This window comes from Camelus dromedarius, chromosome 6, assembly GCF_036321535.1.
Source record: "Camelus dromedarius isolate mCamDro1 chromosome 6, mCamDro1.pat, whole genome shotgun sequence".
Classification (NCBI taxonomy): Eukaryota; Metazoa; Chordata; class Mammalia; order Artiodactyla; family Camelidae; genus Camelus; species Camelus dromedarius.
This window is the reverse complement of record NC_087441.1, coordinates 11,276,506-11,302,842: the sequence shown is the minus strand read 5'-3', so window position 1 is coordinate 11,302,842 and position 26,337 is coordinate 11,276,506. Positions and strand designations below refer to the sequence as shown.

Genomic DNA, 26,337 nt, shown 5'->3' with positions numbered 1-26,337 from the left:
CTTTCCATTAATATGCTCATGATTACCGCGTTGCTCCATCGGCTGCATTTCTGGCTGCCACATTAAGAGCAGCTGTTTCCTATTATCCGTTATCTGTTTCCTCCAAGGCCGTGAAAACTGAAAGGCAGTTCTGTCTGGTTCCAGAGGCTGAACGTGTAAACCTGCATCCACACCTTCACCCCAGTGGCATCCTGGAGGAGGGGCAGGAAGGCTCCAGACAGAACCTGCTGCCTTTATATTTCTGAGTCCAAAGCAAAGCACTATTCCTGAACCTTCTTCCCTGATCACATCCCCAAGCCACGGAGCCTCCAAGCACCTGACAGTCCATACCCATCACGACCTCTCCATGTCACACCAGCCGTCCTACTCAAAGACATTTAATGTTCTTCAGCCCAAAAGAAAACAGGGATCACTGATGAAGTTTCAACACCTCTTTCTGTTCTGAAACAGGCCACAGGAGGTAACAATGGAAGCACAACCGACATGTGTCTGCAGGTGGCCGCGGTCCTACCACCAAGGTCACCCTCCAGCACTGCCAATGGACTGGTTTTAGTTTCCCAAATCTCTTCACCTGGAAGGCTCTACCCTCAACCTCCATCTGGCTGGAAAACTCCCCTTTATCCATTAAAACTATCTGCAAACAACTGTCCCCTAAACTATACCCACACGCACAACCCCCACACACACTGTACCCTGTGCTCCTCTGAATGGCTCCTAGACCTGTAAGCATGTCCGTTGCTGAGTGCACCCCACCATATTGTATAAAAATCAGTGTTGCCACCTCCCTGCTAGACAGAGGCTCCTCACTGCTGGACCCCCCAGAGCTGACACGGAGTCTGCAACACAGATGGTCAGCAGAGGCTCACGGCCCAGGACTGCAGTCCAGATGGGGACGGGAGGCTCCCTCCACACTACTGCTGGTGGGTGGGACCTACACAGCCATAAATTTTATAGGATTTGGGAGTAGAGGGCAATTAGGGTAAAGCTGGGAAAATAGTATAATCAGAAACATTCAGAACTGGGAGCCTGGAGAATTCCATTCCAGGCTAGGCCCTGCCACTACATCTTTGTCCTGTAACTCTCTGGGCCCCAGTTCCTTTAACTTTAAAATGAAACAATTTACTCACTCAAAAGAACATGTGTTTGGGCTATAGGACCTATGGTCATCACCAATCCTGAAGAGTATATAGTTAGGGGGAAAAACAGAAATCAGGGTGCTGGAACCACAGCCCCAGGAACAATGCCCTCCCCTTTACATTCCCAGTAGAAGCCAAGAAGGACCCCAGTTTTCCTAATACACAGGCCGTTTTCTAGTTCACGAGGCAAAACAGGATTAGCATCTTAGCACTGCCAAACACACACAGCCTTCCACTAGCGGGCTCCTCCTGGTCTCCGTGATCTCAAACCTAATATGATTTTCCCCAACACCTTGCCCTGCAAAAAATGAATTTAAAATCTGACAATAAAAATAAATTGCTAATATTTTAATTGCAACAAAGTCCTCTGTTGCCATTTTAAGCAGCAAAAGACACTGACAGTGAACCCCGGGTCTTTAAAGGTTTGTAAACAGATGGTAAAGTAGCCACCCAGCCTGGTGGCAGCTCCTGGCCTGACCGCTTCGGGCCTCTGGATGAGGGATTTTCAGCGTGAGTCATCACCCCTGCTTTCTTAGAGAGCAAAAGTGCAGTTCCCCCGAAGACAGTGCTGCCGATTAGCACAGATTTTAACTCTCTCTTTGTGGGAGTTTTTTCAGCTTTTAAATTCAGTTCAAAAATTGATAGCATCTAAAATATGCTATGTGTTAATTCATTAATAATGCCCAACTGTTTTATTTTTTAATTTTTATTTATTTTTATCATTTGGGGGGGGAGGTAATTAGGTTTATTCATTTTTTTAATGGAGGTACTGGAGACTGAACCCAGGATCTCAGGCATGCTAAGCATCTGCTCTACCACTGAGTTATACCTTTGCCCCCTTAATTCATTAATAATGGACCACATCTCTCCACACTGAGTTCTGAAGCTGTAATGGGGGAGGGAGGAGGGAATGGTACAGATAGCCTACAAATATATTTTTAAAGTAATAATAAACATAAAATAGTATGCATATATATGTGGAATACTACTCAGCCTTAAAAAAGAATGAAAGAATGCCATTTGCAGCAACATGGATAGTCCTACAGATGACCATACTAAGTGAACTCAGTCAATCAGAGAGAGACAAATATCATGATACCACTTATATGTGGAGACTAAAAAAAAAAATGACAAAATGAACTTATTTACAAAACAGAACGAGACTCACAGACATAGAAAACAAACTTATGCTTACCAACGGGGAAAGGGTGGGAAGGGATAAATTAGGAACTTGAGGTTAACAGATACACACTACTATATATAAAATAGATAAACAGCAAGGTCCTACTGTATAGAACAGAGGACTATATTCAAAAGCTTGTAATAACTTACAATGAAAAAGAATGATATATGTATAATTGAATCACTATCCTGTACACCAGAAACTAACACAACATTTTAAATTAACTATATTTCAGTTTAAAATATATGTATATAATCACCCTGTGCGAGGAGACAAAATTTTTTTAAATAAACATAGAACAATTAGGCAAATATATTAAGTTGGAAACTGATCTAGAAGAAATTAGGTGCCAGTTTCTCAAGGGGGAAAGGGCCTTCTCTGGCTAATACAGATTTATTCAGTTTTATGACAACTTGTCTACAGTACTCACTGCTGAAATCCTGTTCCAGAAGCAGGTACATTTGGACTAAAATATAAAAACACTTACTTCCTCAGCTCAAAGATGTCTTACAGAAAGTACTCCATCTATAGACAAGCAAATGTAAATGCTTAAGCTTTTCCTTTTTTTTTTTTTTTTAACTGTTTTTTTCCTCTTAACAGAAGCACTGGGGATTGAACCCAGGACCTTGTGCACACTGAGTGAGCACTCACTCTACCTCTGAGCTATCCTCTGCACCCTGAAGCTTCTTCTTTAACCCTCTTTGCCTCCCGAACAAACTTTAGGGATGAGTCTGGCTCAGAAGCCCAGGTCTGCTCTTAGCACTAACAGCACGTCCCGCCTTCCACCAGGTGCCTCCCTGCGCAGGTGCCTTTCTGAGGGGACCATTCTTTTTCCCTTTGCACCTGTAACCCTAAAAGCCCTTGGGGACCTTTGCAACCTTCTGTGACTTTGAAACCAAGGGAATCAACTCTGGTGACTAAAGGACAGAAGCAACCAACATTCTGACAGCTATTCCCACAGTGCTTACAGGAGCAGATCTTACGAAATCACTCCTTGGCTCCCAAGAAGAAACCGGGCTGGTTTCCTTCACTGGGTTTGGCGAGACGGGGCGCCTTCCATGTGGGGCTAATGGACCAAATGATGACAGAAGACTATTACTCAATGGAATACTTACTACACCAGGACACACCCAAGGATTAACTGTCACACCCACCAGTTATCAAAAGCCACAGCGAAGCAGGAAATGTAATAAATCGTGGACATTAATTGTGATAAAGCAGGAAATACACACTCGAAGGGCCTGACTTGGGTGACAGCCTTCCCTCCGACCCTTGGGGACCATATTCTGCAGATCACTACTAGGAGCTGTCAAGCCTCAGAGCACTGCATTAGTGGAATAACCAGGCAGAGGGATTTAAGAAATCATATCTTGAATTTAAAAGGTGTAACTGGCATCTCCTCTTCTCAATGAGATTTTAGGTCGACACACTCCCCAAAGGGAACATGATCCAGTCTTTCTCTTTACCACGCTTCTCCCTGAGTCGTAATTTACTACTTGTAAAAGGGAGAGGATGTGTTTCATTTGAAACTATTCTGTTGGAAATGTGAAAAAAAATTTTCCCCAGGATCTCCCTGTGCAACAAAACAACAGCTGGAGTTATATCAAGCACTTACTGTAGGCCAGAGAGTTTATCATTTATTGTGGTAAATACTCCACCTGCATTATCTTACTTAATCCTCACCACAAACCCTGAAAAGTTTAGTGACAGCATGACCCTAAATTTAAAAATAAGCTCGTTGACTAATAATGCATAGAAATTGGCCAACATCACCCATCTAGTAAGTGATCGGAATGGATCCAAACTTAAGCAGCCAGTTTCTGTCTTAAGCACTGTGGACTTCCACAAATGTTTTTAGAATGAGGAATGGCCCAAGCAGGAACACACACATTTATATAACCATAAAAGACAGAAAAGAGAGACAGAGAGAGACTATAACTGGATACATGAATACATTTTCTCTCCAAGAAAAAATCCTTAAGAGTAAAATAATTATTCCTCTATTGCAGGCAATTAACTACAGGCATGTGCCCTTGTCTTCATCCAAAGTAGACACATTCCTTTGAGAGCCATGATTTTTAAAAACTGATTCCACCTCTGTTAGGAAGACCTTCAGGTTTTACCTTCCTCCCGATCAAGTGTTTAACAAAAGGCCCTAATTTGAGGAGACACCATCCCTGACCATCTCAAGTGCAAATGTTAATCCTGTCACTTGGCTGGATTGAAATCATTGAAAATGATTTTTTTAAAGAAAAAAAGAATGTTAACTGCATGGAACAAAACAAACAAACAAAACAACTCTATTCCTTGCATCTCAGTGCAACAATGTCACTTTCATTATAACCGTGGATTTGTAAAAAGCAAACAAAAGCCAACAATTATTAACAATAAGATCTACAGTATGAAGTCTGCTTTTATAACAAAAACAGTCTTATAGTGTTTTTATAACATGATAGTTATTATAGTTATCACCAAGGATGATAATTACCTACCTTAACCCACAAAACTGTTTTCAGATCTTCTGATGACAATTAAGTCATTAGAAAAGATTGATTTCACTACATTTATCACTTCCGGGAAGTCTACCACAATTGCATTTAATAAGACAGCTTTTTCCTAGATCCTCAGATTTCTCCCTGAATTCGTTTGGCGGCTTCTAGGCATTTATACCTTTCTTTTGTTATTAGTTAGCCTTAGAAAATGTTCCTTTTCTCCTTAATTCACCAGAACATGATTTTAGGAGATGGAATTTCTATGGCAGAGCTGAAACACATATTACCTCAAAGTTAATTTTAAAAATACAAAATACGAAAAAGGTATCAATATATAGGCTACCTTAATAAAATACTTTTGCAAATATCCATTCCAGGGCTTTAAAAAAAAAAAAAAGATGAAGGAGAAACAGAAACACCTTCAGTGATGTAAAAAGAAGTTACAAGACAGAATTCCGGATTGCTAAAATATACAGAGAAAGATGCTAAACGTTTTAAAGTAACAGCCCTAAGTGTCCTCTAAGGGATCGCATACTCAGAAATCATGGGGGCGGGGGAGGAGACAGAATCAGAAACACTGGCTGTTTTTCTAAAATGGTAACTATTAAAAACTGCAATTTTACCTTGTGAAATCATTTTTTTTTTAACTACATTCCACGGAATTACAACGGGGGACTGTGGAAGATGGAAGCCTTCCCAGAACCGAGTATACGTTTCGCCCTGGGAAGGCTGCGGCGACGTCAACCACCCACAACAATCTGGGAAACAATGCGGAGCCAGAGACACAGCAGCCACACCCCGCAGAGGTGGGTCCTCACTTGTGTTCTTTCGTCCTACCGAAATCAAGCCTCATTAAAGTCTAATCCGCGGGTTCCTCCAGAGTTCAGGACCTCAGGAATGAATCCCCATGCGGCTGCTTCTGGATCTGGTAGAGCCGGTGTGTCATCTGGGTCCGAGTCTGAATTGTTCATAGCACGTATTTTTAAGATTTTTTTAGGTATAAACTGCGCCAAGCTAAAAGTGGAAATGGGAGTAGGGGACAGTGCTTCTTACATCCTCCTGGGGCTGCGGGGGTGGGGAGAGTTCCTAACCCTCGGACGACAGTAAAGTCCTACAGAAGCTCTGCTATTGCTCGGGCTCGCCCGCTACAGCGAAGACAGAACGTATAAAGACGACATTATCTGCTGAGCTAGAAACGACCATGAATCATTCATCAGCCGCGGGCAGCTGATTAGGGTGGTAGCACGCTTAACTCCCACCGCTCAAGGTGTGACCTCCAGGCCACACCCCCGCAGCACTCACTTCCTCTGCGCTCCCGCCTCCCTCCCCAGTCCTCACCCCTTTTCTCTCCCACTGCCAGGCAGTCCAAACTCCTGTTTCTTTTTTAACTCAAGTCAATGTTTAAAGCAGTTCCTTTAAAAAAAAAAAAAAATTTTTTTTTAATGGAGGTACTGGGGCTTGAATCCAGGACCTCCTGCATGCTAAGCATGCCCTGGACCACTGAGCTATTACCCTCCCACAGTTCCTGCTTTTTTTTAACGAAGAGTTTTTATGTTTCCTTAGGCTATAAAAGTCCGATCTATTTCACATCTCACAGATCAAAGGAAATACATACCCAGGAAGTCAGGTTAATTTTTGCACGGAGCCTTTACCTGTTGTTTCTCCTTGAGATTCAGGGACTTCCCTACAGTAGAGGGACCAGTTCACTCCCCGTCTAAAATCCAGTATGATGCTGTTCCGTAACACTGAGGCAAGTGCCTCCCTAATGGAATCCTGAATCAAATTTAACATTTAGAAGCCTGAAAAAAATACATACACACATATGTATAATTATATGTATGCATCAATATATATATGTATTACATATGTATACACACACACACACACACTTCCTCCACAAAGGAAGACCACCCGAAGACACAAAGTCCTCCACTGATTTCCACCTGCTCAAAGGCATAAACAGGGCCCTGGTGTTGTAGCCCCTTCCCTGCCACCATCCCTCCAGGCTCACCTCTCTCCACCTCACGACAGATCCAGCACAATTAAGTTCTTTCAGCTGCGAGTAAATGCCACGTCTCTCTTGCCTCCCAGTTTCCTGCCAAGTGTCTTCTTCCCCCTTCTCTAGGCCTGGCTACCCCCTGCTCATCCTACAGGCCCGGATTGGGATGTGGCTTCCTCCAAGAAGCCCTCCATGCTGTGTCCATTCAAATCTGAGTTAATTACTCCTCTGCACCCCTAGGATGCCCTGGAGCTTAAGTCCCTGTGGACTTGTCTATGTTCGCCACTCAGTGAAAGGTGCCAATGACACAGGGACCCTGTCTGGTTCACTGCGCCTGGTAGAGATATGACAAGTGTTAAGTGCTCAATAGACATTTAGTGACATATTTAAAGTCGACTGGCTTATCTCTTTTGGCACCAATTTTCCTGCTTCCATCTACGGGCTGTAACAGACATTGCTTATACATGACATCACGGCGTTCGGAATATCAGGTAAGTCTTACAGTATAAGAAGGAAAATCATCAGCAACAAGGCATTATTCCTTGTTGGTTTCAGACCTGTCCATAACAAATCTTTTTTACCTAAATGAGCAAACCCTGGAATCACACAGAACCCAGGTAGAGAGCTATTTGCTCTCATTTCCAAGTTTTCATTTTCCAAAAAAAAAAAAAAAAAAAAATTGTGGAAAAAAATGGAGTAGAGACAGAGAGTTTCTGTGGAATAACTCTTCTCTATAGAAGCCACTAGTATATGGTCATTCAGTGAATGACTGGCTTTGTCATAAGAGGCTGAATCATCTAGAGAGTAGTTACCCAGCTCAGGGAGGGCGGAACCTGTCCCAGCGCATCAGATACCTAGTTACCAAACAGTCGTCGTCTATTCCAAAAGTTGGTTACAGATTTTAAAGAATTAAATAAAATGCATTCAGTGCTTGAGTCCGACAAAGAATAACACAGGGCTGCATTCATTCCGAAGATGCTTTAACACTGGCTGGTCTCTCGCAACATCAATGCCTTTTCCCATCTGCTCTTAAATTTACTCAGACTTTTGCCCCCATCAACCCAGCAAAACTGATTTTCAAGTTCACCAATGTCCTCAACACTAAATACACTGCTCAGTTCTCAGTCTCTTGCTCACTTTAGTCTACTCAGCACAGCAATCACTGTAATCATGAAATGTAAATCTGATATCACTTTTCGGCTCAGAGCTGCCCAATGGCTCCTGAAACACCAAATTAAAGCCAAAACATATAAAGCGATCCCTAAGGCTCTGCACTCTCTGGCCTCCCCTCTCCTCTTTGATCTCATCTCCTGCTGCTTTTCCCTGGGCTGGCTCTGATCCAACTGCACTGGCCTCCCTAATCCTTCAATATGTCAGGCACTGGCCAGCCTCAGGACATTTGTACTTGCTGCTCCCTCTGCCAAGAACATTCTCTGACATGTTAGCTGATTGCTCACTGAGAGCTTTCCCCAGTCACCCTAGTTAAAACTATTCCCACTCCCTTCCAGCATCCACCTCCAGCCCCTGCCCGCGCCGCACACCACATCCACGTGCTACTAATTTTACTTACTGTCTATCTACCTCCGCTACAACATCAGGTCTGGGAGACAGAAACTACCGTCTATTCTATTCGGTGCTGTACCCTCAGCTCTTGGAATAATAGTGTCTGGCACAAGGCAGGCACTCAATAAATATTTGCTGAATGGATACATGGTGACTAGCAACCCTCATCAGGCTTGGTGAGAGTGCCAGTCAACAGGGCCCTCCAGTTAACAGACTGAAAGTTAAATGCACAGTTACAGTTAAATTTCTCCTACTTCATCCAAAATTTCATTTCCAGAGCTGGAATTAACATGAAAGACAAGTGGCATCATTTCAGAATACCAAGTAGTGGAGTTAGTACTAATTTAAAAATCATTGATGAGCAAGGAGCATAATTCAATAGGAATGTCAGCCGTGCAGCATACTGGGGAAGATGTGATAAGAAAAGGCATCTTCATTTTAAAGCTGATCCTATTAAGTAAAGAATCTGTTAACTTGACCTGAGGAAACTCACAGAAGAAATGACATCTACTCCTAAGGGTTGGTTGGGCCAATGATGAACAAGAAAAAGGGCCACATCACACTGCTGAAGGTCAGACCTGCCACCCCGCCCTTGAGTGCCAAGCCCTTGAAGAGCCCTGACACCCCTTGCAGTCTTCCAGTCAGTGCAACCCAAAGGAGGCACTCATCTCGGGAACCCGCTCCCCACCCACACGGCAAGTGCAGCGAGAACTGCTTATCTCACCAAGCACCGGACAAGAGTACAGGGATTACTCCAAGACGCGCTGTGCATTTATCAGCACTGATTTTGTATCTCCATTTCCATGCTGTCCTGTAGGACCCTAATCTGTTTTACTTTGTGTTCCATGCCTTACACTGTGCCGGACAGAAATAATTCTGGGTGTCACATTCATGTATATTGCATCATTTCACACTCAAGTTTGAGGACCCAACTCTCAGCTAACACTCTCCTATTTTAACACATTTCATGTGCCAAGCTGCATGATATTTACACCTCATTAAAACATGAGACAATCAGAGGTTTGCGGTAAGAGAGAGCCCTTTGTTTTCTTAAGTATTTGAATCATGCAAGACTTCTCATCTACTAATTAGCACAACTTCTGCAGTTGGAACCTGTAAGATGTGCTCACTCTCCAACCCGGAGAGCATCTCCTTGCAGAACAGAACACATTTTTCATGGCATTGCCATGCTAAGGCACTGAGGCACAAATCATGGACATTCAATCCCCTTTCCTCCACTCCCACATGCGGACCCTGCGAAACTTCCAACTGCTCATGGGTCATGCCTCTCTCGGAAGCCTTTCCCTCCTCTCACTTTCTCAGGCCCTCTGCTCTGACTCAGGCCTCCTCAACCGTCCCCAAGAGACCACCCCAAATGCCCCCCGGAACTGATCGTTCAGACTCCAATCACTCCTCCCTCCAAAGCCCTCCCCACATCCCACAGATCTGCCAGCAATACACCCGCCTTTCAGATCTCTGTTTTATCTTCCCATTACCCACTGAATTAAGAACAATCTCCCTAAAAGTCAGTGGCTCTCAAACTGTGGTTCACAGACCACCAGAAAGACTTGCAGGCTGCCTGCTAACACACAGCTCCCGGGCCCCACCACACACCTACACCTACGGCAGCAGGCCTCTGGGAGTTGGGGCCAGGAGCCATTTGGTCCTTATTAGTGAGTGACTCTTATGCCCACTAAAATCTGGGTGCCAACACCCTAAGGCTTGCATTCAAACAACATGCATGGCTGGACACATCTGGCTGTGCTGGGTTAACACATATCAAACAACCCACAAGACTGAAAAGGAAATTTAAAAGCTGGGCTAGCAGTTTGAAAGTAAAAGAGGGCGGCCAAGGCTGCCAGGACTTAAGGGTTCAAGATCACGGAGAGAAAGACAGGAAACCAAGTCTCATTTCTCTCCCACGCTGCCCTTTGCAGCTTCTCTGAGTCCCAGGCAGCCTGGGGATGAGGCCAAGCAGAAAACAGGCATGGCTCTAAATACAGGAGAGAAGCCATTTGGTTCCCCTAGTATGTACAAACGAGAGAACAAAAGCCACGTCTAATTCTATCATCCACAGAAAACCAGTGCTGGCCCTGTAATACATTTCCTTCTAGTCTTGGTAATTTATATTTAAACAATCTCAGAAATTTAACTTATGACAAAACTAGAACTTAAAAACATTAAGTGACTATCCAAAAGCACATAATCCCTATTAAATATGTTTTTAAACCCATCGTTTCTCAGTTAGAGTAGCTCAATCAAGTATTAAAACGAGAAAAGAAGTAGATACGGTATTCTCTCCAATTTTTTTATCGAGTGTTACGATTACAGGTTAAATTTAAGTAGATCAATTCAAATTACAGTGTTAATAACGTAAATGTTTTCCTCTTGTCCTCAAAACTTATCACCAGGACAAACATGTTGTACCAACCAAAGAGCAGCCAGGTAAGAGGTCAGGTTCTGGAACCAAACATTTCTTTGACTCAAACCCCATCTACTGATTATGTGACTTCAGAGAGGCCACAGCCTGATTTCCTTGACCCTAAATTGAAGATGATAAAAGTGCTGCCATCAAACAAGGACTGTGAGGACTAAATGAGGTAATTTACAAAAAGCCACAGCCAGGGCCGGTGCATAGAGTCAATGTCAATGTCAACGTCACGTGCTAACTGCCACCTCCCCACGAATCTGTGAGCTTTATTTATACCCAGCTCCTCTTTTTGTTCCTGGCATGAAGCAGAGTAATTGGTACCAAAAAGGGAATCTAAATTTTTTAAATTTTATTTTTTATTGAAGTGTATTGGATTTACAATGTTAGTTTCAGGTGTACAGCAAAGTGATTCAGTTATATACATACATACATACATATTTTCAGATTCTTTTCCATTACAGCTCATTACAAGAAATTGAATATAGTTCCCTGGGCTATCCAGTAAGTCCTTGCTGTTTATCTATTATATATATAATAATGTATGTCCGCTAATCCCAAACTCCTCATTTATCCCTCCCACCTTCCCCCTTTGATAACCAGACTTTGTTCTCTATGTTCATGAGTCTATTTCTGGTTTGTCGACAAAATTTGTATCTTTTTTTAGCATCCACACATGTACTCTGCATGTACTGCTATATGTATTTTTTCATTTTATGTTTTTAAACAGGAATAAATGATTGAAATACAAACCTAATGAAGGTTTAACAAAAGATCATCCATATTCAAAATATATGTGTGTGTATATCGGTGTGTCTGTGCATATGTGTCTATACCTACGCATGTAAATGTACACATATATGAACTGCTCACTTACAAAGCAAGCTGAAAGGTTAAAATATTCTGAAATTCCTTCTGACAAGTTCTGTCGACTGTATTTTGGGGTGAGTAACTACCCCAGCTGAAGCACTAAAACTAGTGCTTTTCTTGTTTGTTTTGTTTTGTTCCCCCATTCAGAGCACCATCAAGATGAAGACCTTGAGTAAATAGATGACTTCCTATTTCAAACAGGGCCCCACAAGCCAGCCCAGAAACCTGGAGTAAATACCTTATTTCAAGGTATACGTTTTATTTTATATATAAAATCTTTCTGTCCAAACAGAAAGAGTTCCCGTCAGAGGCCAACACCACACAGCCAATCGCAAAGTAAACTCAATCAAGAGAGGCCAAATTCCGGTTTTTATACTGGAGAGTAACCACTCAACCACTCAGTGGTCTGCTGGGTTCAACAAGGCATCGGTATTTCTGGCTTAACGATACCTATAGGGAACTGCATATTACAATTTGAGAAATAATCGAATTAGTTAAGGAGCCAAATGAAACGATAGGTAAAAAACAGATTTACTACATAATTAGTGAATTACTATATATTTGATTGTATTCGTATTTTACATGTCTGTTTTTCATGAAGACAGTTAACCTCAGACCACAGCTGTCCACAGGGAGAATCAACAAACTTGCCCAGAGATATGTAATGCTTGGCCTATACAAAAACAAACAAATAAACAAACAAACAAAAATCTGTTGACACATATCTAAAACCTGGAAAATGTCACATAGAAATCCAGATTTCCACCTCCATTTGAAAGCAACAACCACCACCACCAAAGGCAGAAGATTCTGGAAACTGTAGGTCCACAGTCAGCAGAAACTGAGCAATAAATGTACCTTTGGGTTTGCCACAGTTCCACCACTCCCTATTGTCCCACGTGCCCCCATGTTTCAATCTCTGACACTGTCCGCCTGGCCCCTGTAGGCAGTAAAGTCTGCAACTCTTGTTGCGAGTCTCAGTGCCATTCCTGGTCTTCAGTGTTCGCTTCGGTAGTAGCTTTCTTGCTTCGGACTCTCTCTTGGCCTTTGTCAACTGCAGGAGCAGCTGCCAAACTCCACCCGCACTGATCCAGTGTCCATGGACTACAACAAAAGAGCGTCTCACCTTGGACGGCCACTTATTTGCCACTCTGAGTATTTCTCTTTTCTGCTATTTCTCTCCCTCACTTCTTGCATCTGCATGTATTGTTCAAAGCCAGAAGCTGAGTGCTCCGTGAAAGAGAGTAACTACCCACTCGCTCTCAAGAATGGAACCGGGGAGGGGCTGCCACATTCGGCTCCTCTCATAGAGCAAGGCCTGGAAATCCCACACAAAACCTAAACAGGTCCTTTCAGACCGTGAAACCTTCCCCTCCGTTCTGCGTCTTTCTGACACACACAGAGGTACGCAACAAAAGGATCCCCTGGGCCTGGGGTGGCGCAGCTGGCGGGGAGCCCATGGGGGATAAAGGCTTTAACTCTTCCCTGCCCATCCTGTGGGAAAGACACAGACTTTGGTGCATCAACACACCAACTGACATATGTAACCACCGCCCCTAGGACAAAGTGCTCCTTCCTTATCAAGCATTACGTATTAGCTAAAGCCCAACCGTAGACAGGAATTAAGGGGGATGGTCTGACGCACATCACTTTTTTTTGCAGGCTGCACACGAGTGGTAGAGACCAGTGGTTCTCAAATGTTAGCCAGACCCATTAAAATACAGCTTCCTGCCTCCCACTCCCAGTTTCTGATTCTGTGGATCTGAGACAGGGCCTGAGAACTTACACATCTGAGTCCCCAGGTGACACTGCTGTTGAAAAAGGATACTCAAGAACAGCAGTGACAAGATGCTGAGAGGCACCGCAGGTATGTGGCGGGGAAAGGGTTTCTCGAACATCTCAGTTTAAAAATGTCAGGAGTCAAGTACAATGATCATGTATTTACAAATGCTTGTTAAGTATCCCAGTTAGATGGTGCCAAATGAGAATGAAGAGCTTCTCCACCTCCAAGAAGAATCTTTATTATGGATCAGCTTTAGGTAAGAGTCTTCAACTTGGCCTAGGGGGGCTTATGACCAAACCACCTCATAGCATCCATCTCTAGACATCCTACTAACAAGGAGTGTTGGTGTTTTTTATTTAATACTTATGACCAACAACTTTAGGCTTGAGCATAGACAGATGTTTCCATAACTGCTACTTAAGTTGTGCCATCTGCTCACAGGGAGTTTAAGACTCCAGTTGGAATCCAGGTTAAGATGGTGCTGACAACATCAACAGGTGTCACGTGAAGTCTGGTCCACTCTACACATTAAGCTACTTTTCCTGTTTCAAGGGTCATATTCCAGGGAGGCTTTTGACTTGATTCTCTCTATGACAGTAATACAAAATTACTCTGAGAACACGAAAGTCTGTTCGATTAACACAGGTTAAAGTTGGAAACACACACACACACACACACACACACACACATCCACTCCTAAACCCAAAAAGCACTGAATTTCCCCTCTGCTGCAAATCTCTGAAAATAGGAAATAGAATGTTTCCTTTCCCTAAAAGGTTTTCCTCAGGAAAGCATGATTCAGACGATCATAATCACTGGCTTTTCTGACAGATGACACGTAGGGGTTTTCCTCTAATAGGTCTGAGAGATGTTCTCTTTAAAGTCGGGGGCGAGGGTGATACTCGGGGTGTTCAGTAAGCTTCCAGTCATGTGCAGTCTAACATAAGCTTACCTCCCTTTAGTTCCCTCCCCCTCACTTCCACCCCGTTGATAAGTGATGCATTAAGTGTTAAAAAAAAAAAAAAAGAGTGCTGAACTCTTACCTGTTGAAAATTTCTCAAAATACCATCGATTCAATAAAAAACATGGTGACTTTATTTTCTAAAGTAAAATTAGGACAGTCTATCAGTGGAACAAAATATTTTCAGTTAGATCTATGGAGCAGTTTTGACTGCTTTTCTTTGACTCAACTATTTTTCAGGTTTTCATATGAAAAGTTTTCTGATTTTTACAACCCACTGATCTACATCCTAAGGAAGTGTTTTGCTCTAGTAAACACAACCACATCTGCCCTTCTGATCCCAGGTTAAAAACTGTTCAATCAGCCATTTGATGTCAAAGAAAACAGACCAGGCTAAGTCCACTTTCACAAAAACCCTATTCATAGATGAATAAACAGCCTCAGAAACTGTAGCTGCCAGCAGAATGTGCCAGGAAAGAACAATGATGCGAACAAAGCATGTGGACGCCAAAGACAGACCACGCTCCCCGCGTGAAAGGACAAGAGAGTAATCAGGATGAGGGGAGGGCAGGGAGAGCTCTTAACCCTGGTAGAGAAAGAAAAGTGAATATACATCCCAACTTCAGATATAATATTTTAATTACCTGGATATGAAGCCATCAATGAACCCACTGTACCAAGAACTTGGCTTCTCAAATGTTGGAAGCATCAATACCTCAAACCAAGATACCACCATCTCCAGAATACTGCAGTGCCTTCCAGCTGGACTCCCTAAATTCACTTCTGCCCCAAGAATCCAAGTCAGCCGACGTCACTCCCTTGCTTTCCTTAACAGCTAGGAAATACTGCAAATGCCTGACCAAGACTTAGAAGACCCCACGTGACCTGGCCACTGTGTTGCTCTCTCACCCCATCTCCACCCATCATGACCCACGGTCCTTGCTCTATGGGACTATAACCTCACTTCTTTTCCTCAAACCCTCCAAGCTCCTTTGCGCCTCAGGGACTTTGCACTAACTGTTCCTTCTGCCTACAGTGCTCTTCCCCCTCATTTCCTAATGGCTGGTTCCTCCTTGTCAGTAATACCTAAGTGTCATCTTCTCAGAGAGGCTTCCCCAATGACACCATCCAAAGAAGTCCCAGCCCAGTCACTCTCCTTCACACCTCTGCTTTCCTCTCTTCTTGGCGCTTCTCACTAGTGGATATTTTCTTGTCCGTCTGTTTTGTGGTGGTGGTGGCTGTGATTACTGTGGTTTGTCCTCCCTGAATCTACCATATTAAAGCAGGGACCCAGCTTGACCCTGAACCTAGGACACAACTGGATTTCCATCACCTAGAGTAATACCTGGAACTTAGTAGGTCCTTAGTAATCACGTAGTGAATGAATGAAACTCTCTTTTTACTGCAGGGTGGAATCTGTCATCAAGTGTTCCTCCTAAGCTCTGTCCGAGAGAGCTACTACTTAACCTTCCCATGACATTTTCTTCCTGCAAAACACACAGGTCCTCAAAGGAAGAGAAGGAAGTGTCCAAGGAAACAACGGGGAGAAGACAGATAATGGAGTTGATTTAACTTACCACCTACCTACAGAGAGGGACGCAATTGTCATAAATTATTAGTAAACATATGAAAAGTGACAATCAGCCACAACAGCATTAAATATTTAAGCAACAATAATCCAATTATACCACATATGAACTTGGAATCATTATGCATTAATTGATGATAAGTTTGTGAACAGTTATATGCCATGCAGTATGCAAAATGCTTTCCCTATATTACCACTTTTAATTCCAACAAAAACACTGTGAGTTAATTATCAGTCCCATTTCACAGATGAGAAAACTAAGGCACACTTGGGGAAGTTAAGACCCCTACCCAAGTTTTCCAACCAGTGAGTGTCAAATACGGAATCTGAATCCAGCTCTATTTTATTCCAAAGCTAGCATATTATTCACCAAGCCTGGTCTCACCCACAGCAGTTAAAATGAAAATGCTGTGAAGGATCAAATGCAAGCAGGAAATTAAGCCATGAAAATTGCAGGTGTTGTTAAAGAAAGTTAAATTTATGTACGTATGTACATACATATATATGTACAATTCCACCAAATAGAACTGTTAACTGTATCAGACAAAAAATTTGCCATATAACACTCAAAATAAAACAAAAATTAGATTAAGAGAGTCAAAAGGAGAAATGAGTCATTCCACGATTGAGCTGCATTCTGAAATAATACAGGGTCAACAAACTACAATCAAAATAAATAACTGGCAGTGAGTGTCTCAAATGCTAAACGGCCAGGTCCGAAATGTGTGGTGCTCTGCTCAAGCTGTGTAATTATAAAAAGAAAAAGAGAGAGAGAAAGAAAGAAGGAAAAAGAAAGAAAGAAATGTATCCCACGAGTGAAGGGATAGTCAGGAAACACAAAAGTCAAAAGTTCTTTGAAGCTGCCTCTTCCCACGCTTGTCGATGAAGTGAGAACGAACAGCAGCACCGTGACCGGCAGAGGAAGCAGGGGCTGCACAGAACAGGCCAGAAGCCTGCGGGGTCTGGCCCCAGCTCCCGGCCCTTCGACCTTGGACAGCGCACTTAATGTCCGATGACCCTGGGCAACTCACAGAATGTCCAAAAGTCTCAATTTTTTTCATCTGTGGTGGAGATGTGCCTTCCCTACGTACCTCTCCAGCTTGTGAAAATTTCAAATGAGAACAAACATGGAAGAGCTCATGTAAATAAAACTTACTCTGAAGTCAAGCTAATGGCTAAGCCAGTGGTGAAAACACCAGAAAATCTCATAAAATGAGAGTAAAGAGGAAAAGGAGGGGAGAACCCGAATGTCCCAGAGCCAGAACGCGGCAGCTGGGAATGGTCAGAGGAGCGGTGAGACAGGACAGAGGGGCCCTCGCGGCTCCGCGCGGCAATCTGAAGGCAAAAAGGGAGGCGTCCGGTGAGGACGGAGCCAGAGGTCACCTCCCAGTCTCCTCGACACAGGACTCAGACAGCTGGTCCTGGCACAACACTTACTTTCAAATTTTGAGAACTGCCCTGAAATGACATTCAGTGTCATCTTCCAGGAACAATGAGATCGCCCCCCAAAATCAGCTCAGGGTGGTCAACCCGGTGCAGTCACCAACCACAGGACTGTGTGACTGGCCAAAAGCCCAACTCATCCTCCAAAGTCCACCTGAGGATCCTGAGAACAAACTCCAATTACACAGCCCACTGACCAGCCCACGACTCCCTTCTTACTACTTGTCTTTAGAAAAAAAAACAGAAAAGTTGTTATGAGAACCCTTCAAGTCCCAAGAAATATGGAAGGAAGCTCAGGGGAAATATCTCATTTAGTTTGCTGAGAATTACCTGATGCTGTTGCTAGGTGGTGCTTCTAAGTATAAGCACCCTAAGATTGCTTTTTGGCTGTAATTAGTGGCCAAGTCAAGCATCCTCAAGTTAAGTGATGTCACTGAGGGACTTTAATAAAACAGATTGAGCCCATTTCAGATCAGACAGTGGGACTCACCAGCAAAGCATGCAGCTGGACACTACAGAGGTATTTTTCTACCTGCGAGGAGCACACAGGTCCCCAGGGGATCTCGTTAAAATGCATTCTAACTCAGCGGGCTTGCACTTCTGCAGCTCTAACAAGCTCCCAGGTGATGCGGGTGCTGCTGGTCAGGGACCAGGTGCCAGACAGGGGTCAACAGTCCCAAGCAAGAGCCAGTCCTAATGCCATGCTCACTGGAAGTCCAGTTACTATAAGAAAAAAGTTGAGAAAATATGGTTTGGATTTATTTACCCAAAGAAGGCCCTTGATATTGGCAAGAGGCATCTATCACTCGGCTAACCATGAACCTCCTTGACCATCTGCCAAGTCCCACCCCAATCCTCTGAGTGCAAATGGCAGGAGAATCTCCACGGCACTGACAGGTGTCCCTGAATGGTAGGAATCAACCTTATGACAGACCAGGCAGCTCAGAGAGAATAACATATGTCCTGGAGCTATAGGATAAAAGAGGAGAGGAAGCAATAAAAACACAGAGCAGTCATTTATTGAGAGCTTATGTAAGATCGCAGGGGCAGGGGCGGTAGCAGGATACAAACCCGGAGTCCGATTCCAGAGCCCACACCCCCACCACTAAGTTCAATGCCTGATACAAGCCACGGAAGGGATGAAGTGACGGAGCAGAGGAGAGCGTTTAAGAGCACCGCCACTTATGAGTGTGGGATCCTGAGCAGATTTTCTCTCTGCTTTAGTTTCTTTGTCTTTAATATGGGCTAATGATGGTTCGTACACCTCACTGGGCTTTCTGAGGATTAAATGAGGGAGTCTAAATAAACCATTTAGCACAGTGTCTAATTCTTCAGTGAATGCTTTTCTATTATTATGAGTAGGAAAACTCTACAGCTAGAGTTCAGGAGACAGAACAGACCCAGCAGAGAGTGGAATAAAGAAAAGAGTTCTTGGGGGCGGGTGTAATAAATCAGGAGTTTGGGATCAGCAGATATAAACTACTACATACAGAACAGATCAACAAGGTCCTACTGTACAACACAGGGAAGCATATTCAATAGCTTGTAATAACCTACAATGAAAAAGAATATATATATACGTGTATAACTGAACACTGTGCTGTACACCAGAAATGAACACAACATGTAAATCAACTATACTTCAAAAGAAAAAAAAAAGCATATTAAAAAAAAGAAAAGAATTCTTGAACTATGGCCAAATGATGGACCTACAACTGTCAAAAGAAAGGACCTTCCTTTTTCAGCAACCATGGTGGCCAAAGTATAACCTGGCTGAAATCAGGACTACAAAAAGGATGTACGGATGGCGGCAGGAAGGGCCAGCAGAGTGAGGCAGGAATTGACTTAGTTGATGAGCTACGAACCAGACCTCTGCAGTTAACATGGGAGCTCCAGCCTCTCCAGGACCAAACAGTGAGGCACTTTAAAACTGCCGGCCTGCCACACATAACAGAGGTTACAGGGAAGGAGCAGTGCCCTCGGCCAGGTTACAGAGAATGGACAGATGCCCTGACTCTCCCGGGCTCAGACCTCAAACAAGGTGATGGGGAAATGTTACCCACCCTGGTGGCGCCAGCAACAGGCCAGCTGACTTCTGTTCGGGGGCTACAGCTGGTTTTATCAACACGCTCGCTCAACAACACGCTTACTGCCAGCCTGCCCATTACAGACCGATCAGTGACCAAGGGCTGGGCGGACGGCACAGCTGGGACAAACCCAAGCCCTTCCACCTTGTTGAAGACACACCCCCAATGGCCTGAAAGAAACACAACTTGGGAAGCTATGTTTTACAATGCAACATCTAATTTTTAAATCAAACTTAGAGACAAAGACCTCAGATGAGCTAAGTTTTTGACCTGAGAAAACTTAACAGGAATGAACATACAACATTATTTCTAAAACAGGGCAGACCCATGGGCTTGACGGAAGCGGAAAACATGTCACGTGTCCTACTTTGAGAATTGATCTATGAATATCAGTGCGTGTAAATTACTGTGTGTCAGAGACTGCTGGCTGCCTACAAATATCTATTCTCCCCTTTTCCTTACTGAATAAACTCATTTTTTTCAGGACCACAATGTACCCAACTTAAAAAAAAAAAAAACTACAGTGACCAACCTTCGTTGTAGTATGAGGGGGTCACATGACAGTTGTGGCAACTAAGACGTAAGCCCAGGCTCGGATGGAGCCTCCAGGAGAGCTCTTGGAAGGGGAAGCCCTGGTGCCCATCAGGCGTTTGTCGTCTCTGGGTCTCCTTTCTCCTGTCTGGAACAGGAACGTCACCCTGGAGGTGGAGCAGCCGTCTCGCATCGAGGTATTTGGTATGAAGACGAACACCGCAGGCTAAGAATGGCTGGACAGGATGGCAGAGGAGCCTGGGGTCCTGACAGCACCACAGAGCCTCCACAAAGTCCTGAGCGCCCTACCTCTGGGCTTCTTTTACAAGGAAAAAATCAAAATTCCCGTTTGGTTAACCCACCAAAAGCTGGGTTTTCTGTTACTGACCCTACTCTTGACACATGTTGTAAAAGATCATTTGTTTTGCAAAAGCTTTTACCAAATCATCTGAAAGGCAAAGTGCCAAGAACCATGAATTAATCTGATAAACAAATAACTTCCCTGACATAATACCGAGTAGGGAGACTAAGACACACATGGAGCGGACGGCTCGCCTCCCCTAACACGTGATATACAACCCACGTCATGGGGACCCTGAAGGGCTATTCACCAATGCGGGGTCGACTGCGAGTCCTCTAGGGGTGACCTCCTGAGAGGATGGAAGGAAATAAAGCCAAACTGGGGTCAAACGCTGCTCTGTCACTTCCCAGCTGTGTGACACTGGTCAAGGCACTTAACCCTCCTGTGCCTCAGTTTCCTCAACTGCAAAATGGAAGTAATAGTTGCTACGTCAATGATTGGTTAAGCATATTAAATGGGCTAACACTTGTGCAATGTTTAGACCTGTGCTTAGCATTCACTGAGGATCTACTCATATGTGTGATAACACTGGTGATGGGAGACCTAAAGATTAGTACAAATAAAATTACAACAATAATATAATAATAATAAGAGCCTGATGAACTACTTCATTCTGCAGACATCAACTTTTTCCTAATGGATGCATCTGCCTAATGACATCAACACGAGAGCAAGCTGTAGATTGTAGCCAGACATAGATAGTTTTAAACCTAAGGCTTTCTCCAGGGCTCATCATCCCCATAACACCACCCTCATGCAGTACCAAGAGTGGCAAAGTCTACACCAAGAGCCACTTATCAGTAGGATGTATTTATTAAAAGGGGGTTGCGTAGTGAGGTTAGCAAAGCCAGCTGAAAATAGGCCTACAAGCAAACAAGTTTGCGTAAGTCAGTAGTTCACTAAAAAGTCATACTTTCACATCACTACAATGAGAAACATTCAAGTAATGTGTTACGTCATTGGGGAGACTGTAGCCTCTTGTCTAAGAGTTAGCCACACACTTGCTCCTTCTATCTTTTCTAGATTCTAACACAGAAAGTATCCAGGTCATTATATGAGGCTGTGCTTAAGGGTCCAAAAGGGCACAAGCATTCTGTATAAAGTTGCCACGTACCAGCCACAAGTATGTAACTTAATCAGTATCCAGTGCTCCGGACACCCAGATACCAAACCACCCCATAATTGTTCTTTCAGGTCAGTTGGAAACTTTCCCTGGATGAAAGCAGTCTCAACTAAGTTGTAACGTCAAGGCAACTGGATACCAAAAACATTTTCACCTGCCCTGCCTTTTAAATGCTAAACAAACACAAACATAACAGGATGTGAATTTACACTTCTCTCCCGATCCCAAGAGGGACCAAAAAAAAGACACACATCTTGAGGGTGTGAAGATCTCACTCCATAATCTTTCTGTGTGCCTGTTACCGTTTTTTCTGGTTGTACATTATCAAGTAGGCTGGCAGCGACTCAGGAAAACCAAAGAGTGATAAGCTGTAACCCCTTTCTGTTATTCAGGAGCAGGACTGTCCAGTACAAATACAATGTAAGCCCCAAAAGTGAGCCACCTGCATAATTTAAAAAATTTTAGGAGTCACATTTCAGAAGGTAAAAATAAAGGTGAAGTTCATTTCAGCAATAAACTTTATTTAACCCAACATGTCAAAATACTATCATTTCAATGTGTAGTAAGTATAGAAAACTAGTAATGAGGTCATAGCTGTTTTTCACAAGTCTTCACACACATGTATATATTATACTTACAGTACATGGCAATTCTGACCAGCCACATTTCAAGGGCCTAACAGCCACATTGTGACTACTGGCTAGCACACTGGACAGAGTGGTTCTCAAGATCAAAAACTGCTGAAGTCATCAGTTTCCTAGCTGCCTCTATGATGGACACACAGTAAAACAGATCAACCAACTCCAGCTGGGCAAGTTGCTAGATGGGGAACCTGGTAGTATCTTGAATGGGGGAACACATCCCTTTGCAAAGTAGGATCTGGGTCTTTACAGCTGTTAAGTTAATGTTTTGTATCAAGCACTACCACTGCTATTTACACTTCACCCAATGTATAAGTATTTGGTGTTTTCATCTTCGTTTTAAAAGCCCCAGAGATTGTGGTCTCTGGACAAACCTCTTCTCAGGAGAGTATCTGCTGTCCCTTATCCCAGAGGAGCAGGAAATGATGAGACATACCCCACTGACACACCCCACACACCCCACACATCCCACACATCGAGCACATCCCATATTCCACGAGGTCTGTGTCTGCTAGGCTGGCGTGAGAAATGAGATGCAGAGATGACCGGTGATGCCACAGCCACGGGTGAGACAGTTAGAAAGATGACCTGATCTTACTAGCGTTACCTACCTCTCAGGCTTACTGATGACCAAGGACAGTAACAGAGAGAGAGCTCTTAGCAAACTCTAAAGCGCTATACAATTCTAGTTATTATTATTGAGAAAGGACACTATTGGTCACCTGGAAGAGCTGATAGAAGAAAGAAAAAAAAATAACAGTAACTTTAAACAGAGAGATGCTGAGCTGGGAGGGGATGCGGAGCCCGAGAAAAATTGCTTGTTCTTGGTGGACGTGTTTCTCTTGAAAAAGTACAAAGCTTGAGAACCTCTATCACCTTTCCCTCGAAATCTTGGGAGGTACTGAAAAGTCAGTGTGACAGCTCGGAGTTCAAGCTTCCAGCCCTGCTGCACCGCCCCCCTGCATCTCCAGCCCACTGCTGTTCCTTATCCCAAACGACAGTTTAACTCAGGTTCAAAACAGTTAGACTTCTTCCCAGGGTTTAAATCCCAGTGCAGCCTAAAAATGCAGCGCCACCGGGGGTACTGGCGCCGTCCCGGAGCAAAAGTCGCCGAGTCCCGGGGAGTCTGGCTCAAGGCTTCTCGCCGGCGCGAATGCCTCCGTGTTGGCTCCCGCGCCGCCCGCTCTCCTTCTCCAACAAAAACAGAGAGGCTGGCCGAGCCGCCGGAGTCTCCCTTTACCTGTCCAACCGCCCCGTCACGCCGGCGAACTGCTCTGGGCGGGCGGCGTTTACGAGGTCTGAGGGGAGTCACCCACACAAAGGCGCCTTGTGCCTCTGCGCTCCGGGATGCACAGCCGGGGCGCCCGGCACCGCACCCAGGCCGGGCCGGGAGGCGCCCGCCGCCTGAGATCCGCACCCCCAACCTTCACCCTCCATTCGGACGCCACCCCTGCCCTCCTAGTTTAAAGATAGGGCTCCCTTCAGCTTGCCACAACCCGCACCCCCGAAAGCAGGCACAAGAGCGAGGGGCGCACAGGCCACTCTGAAGAAGTTTGCACGGTCACAGCGCTGCGCTCTCCCTGCTCCTCGCCTGCAGGAGGGGCTGAGCACCCCCACCCCAGCTCCTCGCCCGCCTGATCCCCGGCGCTGGAGACGCCTGCCCACCCTGCCACCCCCACCAGGCCCGCTCACCTTTAGTCCAGTCCACCACTTGTTTGGGGCTCCACTTGGTCACGGGTTCCATGGTGGACGGCAGGGCACTCAGCGGGGCTGAAGTCGGCGGTGAAGTCCTGCTGCCCGCGCCCGCTGCCCCTTCCCGGGAGGGCGCGCGCCGCGGCTGGTCCCCGCGCCCGAGTGCCCGGTCAAGGCTGCATGGCCGCGGTCAGCGGGACATCCCAGCGCGGCTCAGCCAGGGCAGCGCGCCCTCTCCCCGGAGCACCGGACAGCCGCGCGGCTCCTCCTCCAGCTGCCACCGTCTAGCTGCCGCTCCTCCCCCTCCACTCGCCGCTGCAGGGACCCTGGGCACAGCTGCTGCTCCTGGGCGACAGCAGCTGCGGGGACGCGGGGCCGTGAGCCCAGACCTCCGGCCTCGGCTCCTAGCGGGGCCCTCCCGGCCTGGCTGCTCCCCGTCTCCCCGCTGTGCCTACGGCCGGGACCGCCGCCTCCGGTTCTCCGGCCGCGCGCTCCTCTCCCCCTCCAGCTCCTCCTACGGGTGGCGAGCTCTACCGGATCCCCGATCCGCGTGCGCCGGCGTCCCCAGCCTTCCCGCCCGCAGGTCCCACCTCCTGCGCCTCCCTGGCGGGCCGCACCGGAGCGGGGAGGAGCGCGGAGCCAGCGGGCTCGGGTTACAAAGTTTCAGCTCCGGTCCGCGCGCCCGGAATAAAAGAGGGGGCGGGGCCGGGCGCCCAGCGAAACTCGTGGGAGGGGGCGGGGCCGCCCCAAACTGCCGGCTCGGGTTACTTTCCCTCTCTAAGCCCTTCTCCACAAACCCGGAGTGGCCCTGGCCCTGCTTTCCTTTCCAGGAGGCGGGCTGTAGATCGTGCGTGCATCCTGGAGGGCCGCTTGGCTTCGGTGAGGCCCGGGTCCTGTCGGTAGTAGAACAGTCTGTCCCGCTGTGAGCAACAATACGCTAAAAAATAATAATAATAATAAAATCAAAAATCAAGTAAGATCTGCATGTTCTGTTCATTTTAAGTGCTTTGTATCAGTATTGCTCTGCGATCAAGCCCTCCTCATTTTCAGTTTCTTAAGGGAAAATTATTATGCTTTATTTATATTTTGGATGACATTGTGACAATTTAACTCACTTCCCTTATAATGCTGCTGCAGTCTTTCCACTTCGCAACTAAAATGAATCATAATAAATTGGTGGCTTTTAGCGTTCTATATTGCTGTATTATAATACTCACATTTGCAAAGTGAGCTAATGCTCATTCGGATTAGTCATCAATCGTGAAGGGAAAGTTGTCAGCCAGCCCAAAAAAGAACAACAACAACGAAAAAACAGCGTGTGCACAGTTTCAGTGCCTGATAGGAGAAGGGCCTTTTTACTTATAGGAGCTCAGTCTGGAGCCAGAGTTAACCCTGAACTGGGAGGAAATCCTAAATTTTAATATCCACCTCTCTTCTCTGGAGCCCCACTGCACTCCCTCTCCAGCTCCAGGGAGCTCTGCCTCCTACTCACAGAGATTCTTTTGGCACTTAGAGATTTTTAGCTTCAACTGGGTTCTTTATTTACATCTTCCCCTTGGAGACTGGTAACCCTTTGAGGGCAGAATTTACCTGAGATTATTTAGGGCTTTTTCTCCTCTCCCTCTTCCTACCACCTAGCTGGTAACACTCAGCACGGAGTCAAAGGTATGGTTGGTATTTATTTGTGCAACATGGATGTGTGAATGCCCTCTGTGTGCCAGCCACTGCATTCATGACTTAGTGTGATGTGTAGTGTTTATGCAGGTCCATTTGGATGCACATGTTGGAAGAATGATAGCAGAAGGCCTAGGCATCTGCTGTATAATATGATGAGCTGGAGTACATAAGAAGAAACATTTTAACAAGTGAAACAACAAACCCACCTTCCATGCAACTTATCTACAGGACAGAGGAGCCACAACACAGAGAGATATGCAGTCATCAAATACAATGGGTTTTTTTTTTTTTTTGGTTGTTTTTTGAGTAAGAGTTATTGATAGACTAGGAAACTTGGTAAAGGCAAGGACAAAATTCCAGATGGAGTAGCTGTCCAAAAAAAAAAAAAAAACAAAAGATGACTTTTTAAGCTTAATAACATCAATTAACCATCTTTTCTGTATTGTGGGAAGCAGGGAGGATTTAGCATTTGTCACTGGAGTCACTGGAAAATGTAACCAATCTTGCCCACAACGTTAGTTACAGCAATCACTGTATTTAGTGTCATCTCTGATTATGATTAGGGTGACCCCATAACTTCTTTCCAAACCAAGATATTCCTGAATCTGAACGGGGAGCTATCAATACTTATGTTGGAATAACAGGAATAAACTGGGCCAGATGGTCCCAGTAATTATGAAGAAAGAGTCAAGTGCTAATGAGTTTGCCATAGACTCTCATTTGATGTTTTCACGATGTTTTCAAATTCATTTGCATTAGTCATTACCAGCAAATAAAAA

General features: G+C 44.9%; 1 protein-coding gene across 3 annotated transcripts in view; it reads right to left on the bottom strand.

Annotated features, from left to right (window-relative positions):
- Positions 1–24,531, bottom strand: part of CNKSR3 (CNKSR family member 3) — a 101,482-nt gene extending 76,951 nt beyond the window's left edge. For 2 of the 3 annotated variants that reach the window (XM_064486553.1, XM_010994025.3), the window contains exon 1: positions 23,882–24,530. In XM_064486553.1, coding sequence (XP_064342623.1) covers positions 23,882–23,933 — 52 coding nt within the window. In that variant the 5' untranslated portion in view covers positions 23,934–24,530. Of the gene's footprint in view, positions 1–23,881 lie in introns of all 3 variants that reach the window. The other variant, XM_064486554.1, reaches the window with a different exon arrangement.
- Positions 24,532–26,337: the final 1,806 nt, after the last annotated feature.